This window comes from Mya arenaria, chromosome 2, assembly GCF_026914265.1.
Source record: "Mya arenaria isolate MELC-2E11 chromosome 2, ASM2691426v1".
Classification (NCBI taxonomy): Eukaryota; Metazoa; Mollusca; class Bivalvia; order Myida; family Myidae; genus Mya; species Mya arenaria.
The window spans coordinates 9,343,917-9,357,733 of record NC_069123.1 but is presented as its reverse complement, the minus strand read 5'-3'; the positions used below and the strand labels follow the sequence as shown (position 1 = coordinate 9,357,733).

General features: G+C 33.5%; 2 protein-coding genes across 4 annotated transcripts in view; one reads left to right on the top strand and one right to left on the bottom strand.

Moving 5' to 3' along the window:
- Positions 1 to 7,777, top strand: part of LOC128211538 (peptidyl-prolyl cis-trans isomerase-like) — a 36,089-nt gene extending 28,312 nt beyond the window's left edge. Inside the window, exon 5 of the mRNA XM_052916458.1 lies at positions 6,914 to 7,777. Within this exon, the coding sequence (XP_052772418.1) occupies positions 6,914 to 7,046 (133 nt within the window). The 3' untranslated portion in view covers positions 7,047 to 7,777. The remainder of the gene's footprint in view (positions 1 to 6,913) is intronic.
- Positions 7,778 to 10,356: 2,579 nt separating this feature from the next.
- Positions 10,357 to 13,817, bottom strand: part of LOC128207274 (disks large homolog 5-like) — a 75,424-nt gene continuing 71,963 nt past the window's right edge. For all 3 annotated transcript variants that reach the window (XM_052910110.1, XM_052910119.1, XM_052910126.1), the window contains one exon: positions 10,357 to 13,781. In XM_052910110.1, the coding sequence (XP_052766070.1) occupies positions 13,675 to 13,781 (107 nt within the window). In that variant the 3' untranslated portion in view covers positions 10,357 to 13,674. The remainder of the gene's footprint in view (positions 13,782 to 13,817) is intronic.

Below are 13,817 nucleotides of genomic sequence, written 5' to 3'. Positions count from 1 at the left end.
TGACCTTTCAACTATAGGGCAGCGGTTTATGCTTCAATCTCTACTCTAATTCATAAATCAAGCAAGAATAGATACTAAAGGTATAAAAGTTTCAGGAATAATGATAGTTTTGATTTACAGTGTATTGAGCATGTGAAAACATGTCTATCAATCATAAGAACATTTTTTTTTTATTGAGAATTTTCCACACAACGGAAGTACATATGACGTAATGGTGACGTCATTCCTTTACGACTTTTACGACATACCGCAAATTGGAGGCAAAAATAAACAATGAAATAAATCGAAATACTGCTGTCGAAATTGAACAATGAAGTTTGTACCCCCAGGGTATAATACTACTGTAAAGAGCTTGAACAGCCTGCGAAAACAAATGGAGATGGCTATGGCTGTCAAAAGTCGATTCGAAGGGTGTGAAATTTTCCGATTGGTAACTTGATAAAAATACAAAACACTATTCAATATTAATCTTTAATTGTATTCTGTTTTTCATTTTTTAACTTTTATTGAATGAGATACAGAGTTAAATGAATTCTTGATTAATGAGCAAGAATTGAAGTATTGAGGGATGTTTCTGTCAGGGGCCTTATGTACATGTATGTTGACAAAAGCTGCCAGAAATATTATAAATATACAACATAGATTTGATTGATTAAAAGACAGTTTCTTTCCTAGCCATTCTGTAAATAGAACGACCCGACTGTAACCGGAAGCATTTTTCAAATGTCGTCACATAATGCGGGAAAAGATCAACCACTTGAAATCACTTTAAATGTAAAATTCAAACACTTATGGCAACAATACATTTAAAAGTTAAAAAATTCATACCTTTTAAAATGTTGATTTATATTTTATAGGACCTTCTGACACAATTGCCAAAAGGCAGTTCATTAAAGGAATGGAAGTTGAGGTGTAAATATAAATTCTTTAAGATAGTCACTTCTAAGGTAACTATTTTTCTTTATAAAGGTTAAAGTAATTATTATTTCTCTTTATTTTCTAGAAGAATTTCATTTTTTCCCAATGATGAATTTAATAACCAGACTTTTCCATTGAACTACATGTAGACAATTGTAAGCAACAATCTTATCTTTAGCATTGATAGTGAATACACATTGTACAAGAAAAAATTGATGCATAGCATCAAGCCAGCGCAATCAAATTAGAATAAAAACATGCATGTAGATAACCAAAAAATGGTTACTATTTCAATGATAATCTGCTTGGTATAGATATGTTCGAAGGACATTATGGTTGATAATATTGTTACATCAGTTTAAGCCTGGAATTATAGATATTATTTTTCTGAGCTAATCCTCTGGTACAAACTAAATTATACCAAAAATATACACACATTACTTGGAAAGAAATAAGAGGCATTGGTCTTAGACTAAAACATGAATTTCAAAAGCATGAAATTCACCTTTTATTTGTTGGCATGGGAAAACCCAGTTATGTGAATTCCGGGCTAAATATATGTTGTATTTTTGTTTTTGTGAACACATTCTACTCTTGAGTAAATAGAACGGGGATAAAAATACTGTACATTATTTTGTTAATTTTTTAAAAATCGCCTTTTTGCTGTCGCCAAGGGAGATAACTGCGTAGGAGGTTTAGAAACATAAAGGATATTGTAATAGTACCGTGTAACCATCTGTCAGGGGGTGGTATTGATAGGAACACCTCGGCCAGTATCTATCTGGAAGATTGCCAGAGATGGCCAAGTTATTATGATCGAGTTGGTATTTAAAATCAAAATTTTCAAAATGATAAGCAGGGCTATTATGATTTAGGGTTTCATTATCAATTAAAGTATTAAGTTTTATAAAACACACTTAACTTCATATTTTATCATGCAACATGGAAAATGTTGAAAGCATTATTCTGCTATTTATGAACTGGTCCCTAAGTTGGAATAATTCTCAAGTTATATCAAATATAGTCGGGGCCCTTCTGTGTGCCGACTAATAAACAAGAATTTAATTCAAAGGTGTAGAAGGAATTCTATATTGTGGTAGATGTTATTTGTAGTAGCTATTGGCGTAATTTTATCAGAGTTTAAGGCAGTTTATTGATTTTATTGGATGGTGCAATGTCTGTCATTTGTGTGTCTGTACTTAACACAATTGCTTGTGAACATCAAATTATGCCCATGAGGTAAAAATTGGCCACACACTGAGGTTTTCTTTGATCTTATATAAGGAATTCAAGAAAATCTTCTTGTCTGAAAGGGCTAGGCCCAGACCTTTGATAAATTGTTACAAATATCATATAGTGGTCCACTTAGCCGGAAAGTGGCAAATAAAACAACACTAAATGGGCAGATCTTACCACGAAGTATGGCTTGGAACAATTAATCAAATCACCAACAAGAATTTCAAAAAATAACTCTACTATAATAGATCATTTATATACGAATATGAGTAATCATGTAACTGAATGGTGTGTGTCTCACTTATCACTAAGTGACCACTTTCCCGTTTGTTTCACACATTCTATTACAGACAAATTACCAAAATTGGCCCCTAATAGCCATACAGTTATACAATATAGATCTTTTAAGAAATTTGAAAAAGAAGCTTTTCAGGCAGAATTGATGTTTTCAGGACTGGATGAAATAGACTCATTGTCAAATTCCAATGATGCACTGAAAAGATTTTATGAAATTCTAAATGGCATTTTATCTAAACATGCCCCAGTCAAAGATAAACGTGTGAAACGCGAGAATCAGCCTGATTGGTTTACTGAGGAAATTATATCTATAATAAATCACAGGGATAAATGCCGAAAAACTGGCAACATAGACCAGTATAAAATACTTAGAAATAAAGTAACTTCTATGATAAAGAAAAGTAAAAAGAATTTTTTCAACAATGCAATAAAAGACAATAAAAATCCGACATATTTATGGAAAAATCTAAAAGATATTTCACATTTGAATCAATCAACTGTGACAGCATTACCTCATAAAATGACATTTAATGAATTTCCGGTTGAAGATCCGTCAAATATTGTAAACGAATTAAACAGTCATTTTGTAAGCATTTCAAACATTATAAATAAAACAAAGTTTTTGAATACAAATTTTAGAAACTTAAAACATATTCTAGATACAAAACTAGGTGCAAATAGGTTTGAGATTAAACATATTACCCCTTATGAAGTCCATACTATTATTGATAAATTAAATGTTGGAAAGGCCACAGGCATAGATGGAGTAGGCCCCAAAATTTTGAAGCAATGTGGTGATACTATTACACCTTGTATAGCATCAATTATCAACAGTAGTATAGCGCATGGAGTTTTCCCTGATAAACTGAAAGAAGCACGAGTAATACCAATTTTCAAGTCGGGCAACAAAGAGGACCCCAATAATTACCGCCCCATTTCAATACTCCCAACTATATCAAAAATCTTTGAAAGGCATATAGCGACACAGGTACAGTTGTACTTTGAGAAAACCGATGTCATACACAAAACACAATCTGGATTTAGAAAACACCATTCATGTAACACTGCTCTAATAAGACTTATAGATACTTGGCTTAAAGATGTTGACAGTGGTAAACTAGTTGGTGCGATATTTTTGGATTTGAGAAAAGCTTTCGATTTAGTTGATCATGAAATTCTTCTTTATAAATTGAAACTGTATCATTTTTCTGAAATAGCATTGAATTTGTTTAAATCATATCTTGAAAATAGAAACCAAATTGTAAAGATTGGCAAAATTAAATCGCAAAAACTCACTGTTACATCTGGGGTACCCCAGGGTTCCATACTGGGACCCTTGCTTTTTATTTTATACATAAATGATATTGCAGTTATGCATCCAACATTAAATATAGATCTATATGCAGATGACTCAACACTTTATGAATCTGGATATCAGTTGACGGATATTCAAAATAAATTACAACATCATTTAAATTATGTTAATAAGTGGTGTCAACTAAATAATATGTCATTGCATCCTTCCAAGACTAAATGCATGTTAATAGGGTCTGCAAATAAATTAAAAAACACTGGGAATCTTGAACTTTGTATTAATGATGTTCAAATAGTTAATGTTGTTGTGCAAAAGTTATTAGGGTTGTATATAGATAATACACTAAACTGGCATGTGCAAATCGATTATGTTTGTAAAAATCTGAATAAGAAAATTGCACTTCTAAAAAATATAATATATTTCCTCACACCTGATACAAAACGAATGTTTTACAATGCATATATTCTGCCAAATTTTGATTACGGCTGCTTGGTCTGGGGCAAGGGAACCAATTCATATGTGAATAAAATAAATAACTTACAAAAACGAATTGCAAAAATCATACTTGGTAAATCTAAACGAGATTCATCAACAAATCTATTTAAAGAACTAAAATGGCTAAACTTCTCGGATAGATGTAAATACCACGCAGCAGTATTAGTTTACAAGACGTTGAATAGCATGGCTCCATCATATATGTCAGAATTAGTAACAGTTTCAGACAATAATGTATATATGCTAAGATCAATGGCACACAAAGATATTGTTTTACAAACTAGACCTCGTACTAATTATATGAAAGCATCGTTTACATATTACAGCAGAATTGTTTGGAATAATATACCTTTGGAAATACGAGAATCAAAAAACTTTAATACGTATAAAATAAAGGTCAAACAGTACCTCATAGGAAACTTGTGATTATACAAATTGTGATGTTTTATTCATAATTATATTTAACTGAGAGTATCTGTCTAATATTGATTCAACATCATCATCATGTCATCATATGCATCATTATCGTCAGCATCAACAGCATACTTATAATCATCATCATCATCGTCATCGTTGTTAGCATCGTCTTCATGTTTGTCTTATGATTATTTGCCATATTTTCATTCTGTTTCAGAGGGCCACATCGAAAATAAGATTCTGTAGTTTTGTACATGATCTTAATATGTCACCTTCTTAAAATAAAGATATTATTATTATTATTATTACTTGTGCGAATTATGGCCCTTGGGTCATCGCCAGTCTCACCCTTTTTGACACACTGTCTGATTTTTGAAGCTACAGCAATAAAATTTGGACCATCTGTAGAGTTTTGAAAACAAATATCAATGTTGTCCTATAATGACCATGTCTGTGACCTTTTGACCTACTTTCTCAGTCTCACCCTTTTGGCACACTGTCTTATTTTTGAAGCTACAGCAATCAAATTTGGACCATCTGTAGAGTTTTGAAAACAAATATCAATGTTGTCCTATAATGACCATGTCTGTGACCTTTTGACCTACTTTCTTATTTTAAAAGCTACAGCAATAAACACTTGGACCATGTGTACAGTTTTGTAAACTGATATCAATGTTGTCCTTTGATGACTTTGACTGTGACCTTTTGACCTACTTTGTTATTCTTTAAGCAACAGCAATGAAATTTGGACCATGTGTACAGTTTTCAAAATAAATATCAATGTCATCCTTAATTGGCCATGTCTGTGACCTTTTGACCTACTTTTTGTTTTGAAGCTACAGCAAAGAGATTTGGGCCATGTTCACAATTTTGAAAACAAATATCAATGTTTTGTATGGTGGATCTTGACTGTAACCTTTTGACCTACTTACTTCTGAAGCTACAGCAGTGAACTATTGGTTATGTGTAGAGTTTTGAAAACAAATACAAATGTTGTCCTTGGATGACCATGACTGTGATCTTTTGACTTTATTTTTCATGCTGTGGTTATGAAATTTAGACCATGTGTACAGATTTGAAAACAAATATCAATGCTGTGCGTGAATCACCTTCATTATAACTTTTTGAACTACTTTCTTAGTTTTGAAGTCTCTGTTATGAATTTTTTACATGTGTACAGTTTTGAAAACAAATATCAATGCTGTGTGTGAATCACCTTCATTATAACTTTTGGAACTACTTTCTTATTTTTAAAGTCTCTGTTATGAAATTTTCAAACATGTGTTCAGTTTTGAAAACAAATATCAATATTGACATTGTCAGCTGATGTTTTTACGTATTTTCTTATTTTTGAGGCTACAGTTTTGAAAGTTGGACCATATGTACAGCTTTGAGAACAAAATTAATATCAAGCTTTATTGATTACAAAAGTCAATTTTTTTTTACTGGAGTGAGTGGTTTAGGGCCATCATGGCCCTCTTGTTTCTTTTTTTGATAAAAGGATTTCTGTACCAAACCAATCCATATCAGGGTATATCACTATTTTAGAAATTTCAAATATGAAGTTGTCAAATTTTAACATGTTCACTCCAAAAATGCACATCCTTTAAGAATTACGGAAAAAAAATCTTCACTTCGGCGATAAAACGGAGTAGGGTTGGGAGCAAAGAATAGGGTCGGTCGAGTTAGTCCAAACAAACAATTTCTTTTTTACACCTTACAAATGGAGTCCTTTGACTTCTGCAGTTTATTTGAAGCGGATAATGATAATCTCAAGCAAATAGTCAATGATTAATCATAGATTATACAGTAAAGATATTGGGTATTATACCTGATTGTGTTGATATTGTCAGTCTTTATTGGCAGCTTCTTAGCAATGAACGATGGTGTGCATTCTCTTACCAAAGAAGTCTTTGTCATTTATGTTTGAAGTTACAAAATTAAAAATTTAAAAGAAAACCATCAGGCAGAAAATGAAGGGCTCATTCTTTTCTCTTTGCTTATTGACTTCCCTGTTGAATTACGCCAAGGAGAAGTTGATTTCGCTGACTTGAAAGCCCAAAAGAGAATTCCATGTAAATGTTGTGTGCGCATAGGGAACACACTATTCTGTGTGAAATTGTCTCACTTCTGCCCAATTTGACATATCCCTAAAATTTTACCCTAGTGTGAGCCCTTAGGGTAAATGTGTTGAGCATCATATTTGTATCACACTATGTTATCTGTCTTTTTCAGGCTGGATGGCAAGCATGTTGTTTTTGGCAAAGTTATTGAAGGCATGGATGTTGTGAAGAAGATTGAGGGAGTTGGATCGCAGAATGGGACAACCAGTGCAAAAGTGCTGATTCAGAATTCAGGACAGCTGTAAACAGTGTCTTTATATGCTTTGGACAGTACTATTAAATTAAAACATCTCCAATCATTTCCTTAAAAAAATCCTTCTTTAATTTATATTTCTCACTTAGTGTAGTGCTTGATAATGTCCAAAATGTTTAATTTTCATAGACTTGAATTATGATTCATACTTTTACTATTATATAAAAAGACAACCCCTGTAATTATCATATAATTTTTGAACATTTTAAGAATCTCACTCGTAATCTTTTACTCAATTATTCCACAAACCAAGACATTTTCCATGTTTTCTGCTGGTCTTGTACATGACTTAACCTGTATGTTCAAAGCAGTGTTTGAAATATTAATGTACAGAAGTTGCTCTTTCATAATTAAAAAAAAATGGCTTTAAAAAATTCTCCCTCTTTTTTTTACTACTGGATAATTTAATATAGTGAACATCAATGTTGTTACCGATCATTGTTATGTGATATTAGTGTTGTAACTGAAGTCCAGTGTTTAGGAAAAGAATTTGTTTATTTAAAACGATTGTCAACCATAGTTTCATTTTTATACGCATTTTTTTTACCAAAACAGATAATTATAGTTTAAGTTTTGTTCCATATACCATTTTGAGAATTAAAGAAGTTTTAGAACTTTAATTTTAATTGTGTTCTATTAAGTGCAAATGTGTCGAATCCAAGCAATTTGAAATGCTTTTTGTATTGTTTACTCACTGCTTCAAGGAATAAAATTTCTTCTAAACTTGTTGCTTTTATTTTCACTAGAAAGCAAATCTTCCATCTTTTTATCCCCTGCCAAAAGGCAAACAGAATTTTCTGGTAGTAATGGTAGGCACGTGTTTGTGTGTGTGTATGGGCTATCATGTTCCATCATATATACAGATAGATCTTAATAAGAATAAGTGCATTGCAAAGGAACCATAACTGGCTGCAGTATTTTTTAGTTATTACCCTTTGTTGATTTTCATACTGATTTTTTGTTTGGATTTGAACTAGAAGTCTTCGTGGTATTGACTTCTCCAACCAACAACCTCCAGAATTTTAGCATGCTGGTCAGTCTACCAACTGAGATAACAGTACTAGTTCATACTCTTACTAAGTGCTCAAACTAGGTCGAATCAGATCTTGCCGAGTGTAGAGGCCAGTTATGCACCAACACCGAGTTTTTCACTTCTGGTTAATGGTTACTAGACTGTTACGTAAAACTACAGTCACACTGAAGCTGGACACAAAGCAGGGCACTCTAGATTAACACAAAACACCCCGGATTAATAGATATCTTAATCCTTGATGAAACTGAGTCGATTGTCGCTTGACATCGTAACCAGCTTGGACCCAACACAGCACCACAACAGATCAACACAGATAACCCTGGTACCACCACAGCATACATGAACCGTGTAATGTCCGGGGTGATCTGTTTCCCAACATGACATGCCAGATCACCCAGGATCAACACAGTGCCACTTCATACCCTCCCAGAACCAACACGGTCGCAACACAAACCGTCCTGGACTTCCCAGGATTGAAAACCTCCCATACGGAACCAAATGACCACGGCAATTTTAACCAGTTTAAAATTGCCAGAAGATGTCCTGGACAGTACATGGATCAGACCCCCAATTCTGACAAATTTATGTCAGGGACGCTCTGCGACAGTCCATGAGGTCAGAGTGACTGGGGTATAAAGACAAATTAAAAAACATTTAAGTTTATTACTGTATATCTGATTTCAAAGCAAAATTAGAAATTATGTAAATTGGGGAGTATATGATGTTTCATGTGGGCCTTATATAGTAATATAAAGATGCTAGATCTACAGTTCTTTTAAATAAAATAGGGATTATACTATTTCAATGAAACAGTAACACTGAGCTGTGTTGCAGAAGACAAACTGAATCTAGTTTACTTTTACCTGTATTATTATGAAATAAACCAATCTCTTAACAATAACAAGTTGAACAAGCGGTCAATATTTCATCAAGGGGTACATCCTGACCAAGTTTAAACATAATCTGACCAATTATTACCATGATATGGTTCCCGACAAGATTTTTCTAAGATTTGACCTAGTGACCTAATCTTTGATCATATGTGACCCAGTTTTATATATGTCCCAAGAGTTCATCAAGGAAAACATTTTGATAAAGTTTCATGAATATTTGACCATGTAAAATGCCTCTAGTTTGTTCCAAAGATTTTTCTAAGATTTGACTTAGTGACCTAGTTTTTGACACCATGTGACCCACTTTTACAAGTGGTCAAGATTTGATGAAGGGGAACATTTTCTGATCAATGCCTACCAAGATATGGTTCTGGAAGGACGGAATGACAGACAACGCCAAATAAATATCCCCCTCCTGAAACCTTTGTTTCGGCAGGGGATAATAATTAATCCAATGTACTCTGACACAGTATCCTTTAATCTAGTGACCAATCCTCCAGCAATTGATTGCAGCCAGCAGGGGCGGACCTAGAGGGGGAAGGGAGGTCACAAGAGGCGGTGCCCACCCTAGTTGTCCGGCAACTGAACCCTAAAAACACTAAATTTTAATCTTAAAGATACACTATTACTCCCAAATTAGATTTACCACAATTAATAATATTGTTTTGATATACCAAAAGGGATGAACAAATGTCGAAAACAATAGTTCTTATGAAGGATACGGAGTTTGATTTCGAAGAAATGCGCAAAAAAAACACGGTATTTCTACCTTATAAAACTATAGTAGACCACAGTTAATCTTTTAGCATTCACCAATCATTTAATATTTTTGCGCTTTCTGCTATTAAATACACGGTTACAATCTTCTGATCAGTAATTAATAATTTCAATTAATGCATTATTTAGTAAGAAGTTAAAGGTTTATAAGTCAAAATTAATGTTTGTAACACTTGTGTTAGTAGTGATTTTGAATAAGACTGTCACTTTAAATTGATACCCCTTAACATTTGAAATGCTTATTTACAATTATTAACATAGTATGTCCACTTAATAAGATGTATAAATGTAGTATTGAAGGGAATGAATGCATCAATAATTTTATACGTGTCCTTTCAATACCACAGTGAAATAAAGTTTTTAGTGGGTTTGATGGTTGTCCCAGCCCCACCCCCACTCCCTGCCACCCCCACTCCCTGCCACCTTCCACCCCCACTCCCTGCCACCTTCCACCCCCTGTTATGAATTACAGGACCCATTACTGGCCAGTTCAAATTTATCTTGTTGAAAGTTTTCCCTTGGAGTAGGATTTGTTATTTGTCATAGGTTTTGCCTTATATTTATGTTCCCCTTCATTTAAGACGGCTAAAAGTAAACAATTACACTTTATCTTTTTTTATTTCGCAATGACAATACATAGCATGAAAAGTCAATAAATCACATAAAAAACATTTCTTTTATAACAAATGTGACACAAGACAGCACAGAACGACAATTCATTACACAAAGTCAAGCACTCTACAACACAATAAACATGAAGTCAAACAATAAAGCACTTTTTCTTACAACATCATGAATTTTATGAATTCTGGGAATTTGAGACTGTTTCATATACACTCGGTGTCTTTATTTGAACCACAGCAAGCAGATATTGGTATTTTTGAAAATGTGACAGGAAACAGGAAATAAGACATCATAGCTTCCTGTGACTAAAGATAGAATGGCAGCTTCAGGGTGTAACATGTTTTTAAGGTTCACAATATTTTTTAGGTCTTTTACGCTTCTTTTTGATGAATATTAGTCATATATTTAATACTATGCCAAAAACTTGTATTTAAGACTTATTCTACTTTCAATGGTTCATTTGTCAAAGTAATCTGCGTGTCACTGTATTTGTGTACAATAAAAAGATAAATGCATTTCCAAAACTTCAGACTTTTTTAGATGTATCTTATAAATGTAATTCCCGTCAATTTATATGTTGGTATGCTTTTATGTTCTTAATGAGTAAACCTGCCACCACCTTCGAACATTGCAAAATGGGAAATATACACATGCATATTGACAATGTCAACATGTAGATCCAATCATTGAGGATGCGAAACAATACTTGTATGAGTATGTGAGGACTACTTTTTGTGCACTACGTCATCCAGGTTTGATTTCTTTGACAAGTAAAGAGTAGTATTTTTTTGGGGGTGCAATTTATTGCCTTCTAAAATGTCCATTTTTCTCAAAACTTTAAAAAGAATTCCCAATTTCATTAATGTAGATCATGTTAATGAATAAAAAAGCAATGAATTTTTTGAAATATAAACAAAATCTTGACAATTCTTACTCTTTCACAGCATAATGTATGCATATAAAAGTTAGAACTAGTATATTTACCATATATTATCTATTTGGGCCTGATTTTGTGTTTTTCCCAAAGTCAACTTTTTTTCCCAATTTGCAAGGCACAGGCGGTAAAAATAATTTCCCCAAAAATTCACTGAAGAGCGACATTTACAATAGCAGGAGAAAAGCGGTTTTATACAAGTACCCGCAAGTACAGGTTTAAAATAAAATTTCCCATTTTCTTTAAAAAATCTTCAAATGCAACTTTTATATGTACATGTTGTATCAGCTACATGTACAAGCCATGTTTCGCAACCTCTTCATCATTTCTCTTTTTAAATAACCAATAAATTGTCCATATAGTAAATGCATACCGAGCACAAAATTATTCCACATGAAAAGAACTTATCACAGTTTAGGCATATACATGTATGTAAAATAAGATCTAAAGAATTTACATGAAGGATCAATTGAGAATGACCAAAACTACACATTACAATCCCCAAAAATGATTCTAATCGATCACAACCTTGAATAAAGTGAAATGGGCTGCAAAAAAGGTTCCTCTGGTGCGAATAGTGGACTTATAAGGTATTCGATATACAAATTAGACTTTGTCTTGCCTGGTCACCCCATGTAATTTTTGCATCTAAACAGGTATTGGTTACTGAATTCTAATAAATATAATAAATGATGAATAAACCCATAACAGATAATGCTATTGCAGTTTGTGTCATTTTTTTCTTTATTTCAACTAAAATGCAGGTCGAAAAAGAAGGGTATAATTTTTAAATACTCTTTTTACTGATAAAAGCCTATCAATTTTTACCAAAATATTATGGCGTTACCATAAATCCCAAAATTCCCATAATTGTCATTTGATACGTTTATTCAACAAGTCCTATTAATTTTTAATCCAATTATAATGATGAATCTTGTTTATTTTCAATCACTTAACTGCCTCAACAGGAAATATTTTCGCCACCAAGCTCACATATGTACCATGAGTGTCTATGAAATCACCCTATGTCAAAAATTTACTATGACCAATAATCATGACAACGTCTTTTAATTGAATTTAATCTAAACAATACCGTAGTGCCTTTTTCATGAATTACTTTCGAACTCTGTTGGCTTGAACCTGCTTGGCTTTATTTCCTCATTGGCTCAAACTGGAGGTAAAGGACCAATTCCTTTCTACTGAAGGTAAGCATTCCCGCTCGGCTAGAATTTCTCGAGTGTCAAGGTATTTTTGCCAGCCCCTTGGAAGTCCAAGCCAACGAGGTTCGACTGTATGTGTTGTTTTTAAGTGAGAATTGACGACTGTCATAAAATGTGCAATGCTGATATCAAAGTCAACTTGGTTCTAAAAATAAAAGATCCCAACAAAAAAATCCATTTACCAGAAATAAGCCAAAGACTACAGATACTTGATATTGCATGATTAAATATTCGTCCACTGTCAAATTATTCCATGGAATGGTTTCAACTTACTGCTCTAAGAAACATGTACATTTGAATACTACATAGATACATATTTGACTGAAATCAATGTGAAACTGATCTTGATACAAATAAAGTATCCGTTTCCAGCCAGTGAAGTTGATTTGAATCTTGTCCTTGTAGCTTACTTAGGCTAGCTTAACTCAACAGTCCAGATCATTACACATTTAATGCATTTTTAAAACATAACTTGTATTGTATCAACAATTTAATGTTCACAAATTTGAAGTTGTATAAACCATCCATGATTCAGTATTTTTTGTTGCAAAACTGCAATTTTAATAGACTTGTTACTGGTAGACATAAGTTTTTAACATGCACGTTTCTTACACTAAAATCATATGAATTTCACTGATGTTGCCGAGCAAAGGAAACTACTACAAGCAACAAGCACAACAAGTGATAATGTTTGTGATGACATGATCGTAAGACACACAACGTTAAGCAGCCACATTTCATGGGCAAAATATAATAGAGTCGATCACAACAGGCGAATTGAATCCTTTCTGTATCCTCATTTTCACTGGTGAAATATAACAATTGAATAGAATCAATTGACTTCATCATATTCAGTAAAATGTACACATTGACAAATTAATCACAGCTTTTCATGTACACCCCTCCACCCCTCTTTCACACAGGTTCACAGTTCATAGCCAGTATGTGCAGCGAGCTGAAGCCATTTGGCATAAGAGGGCGTGGCAACGCTCCCTTGTTAGATGGACCATATCCCTCAAGCATGGCCAATCATCTCACACACGAGTACATGTTTCTGAACCATTGTGCACAGAGAGCTGAAGGGGTGTGGCAGCCCCACAACATTTGTGTGGGGAGTGTCCCTCGGGCAGGGCCTGACGTCATCTTAACATGGAGGAGGGTACCCATATGGGCTTCTCCTGCTCCGCGGTTATCACATTCTTGATTTGCTGAGACATTTCTGCTAGGTTACCACCTTGGATTGTAGCTGGAAATAGTTGAAAAACATTCTTCAATGTCATGG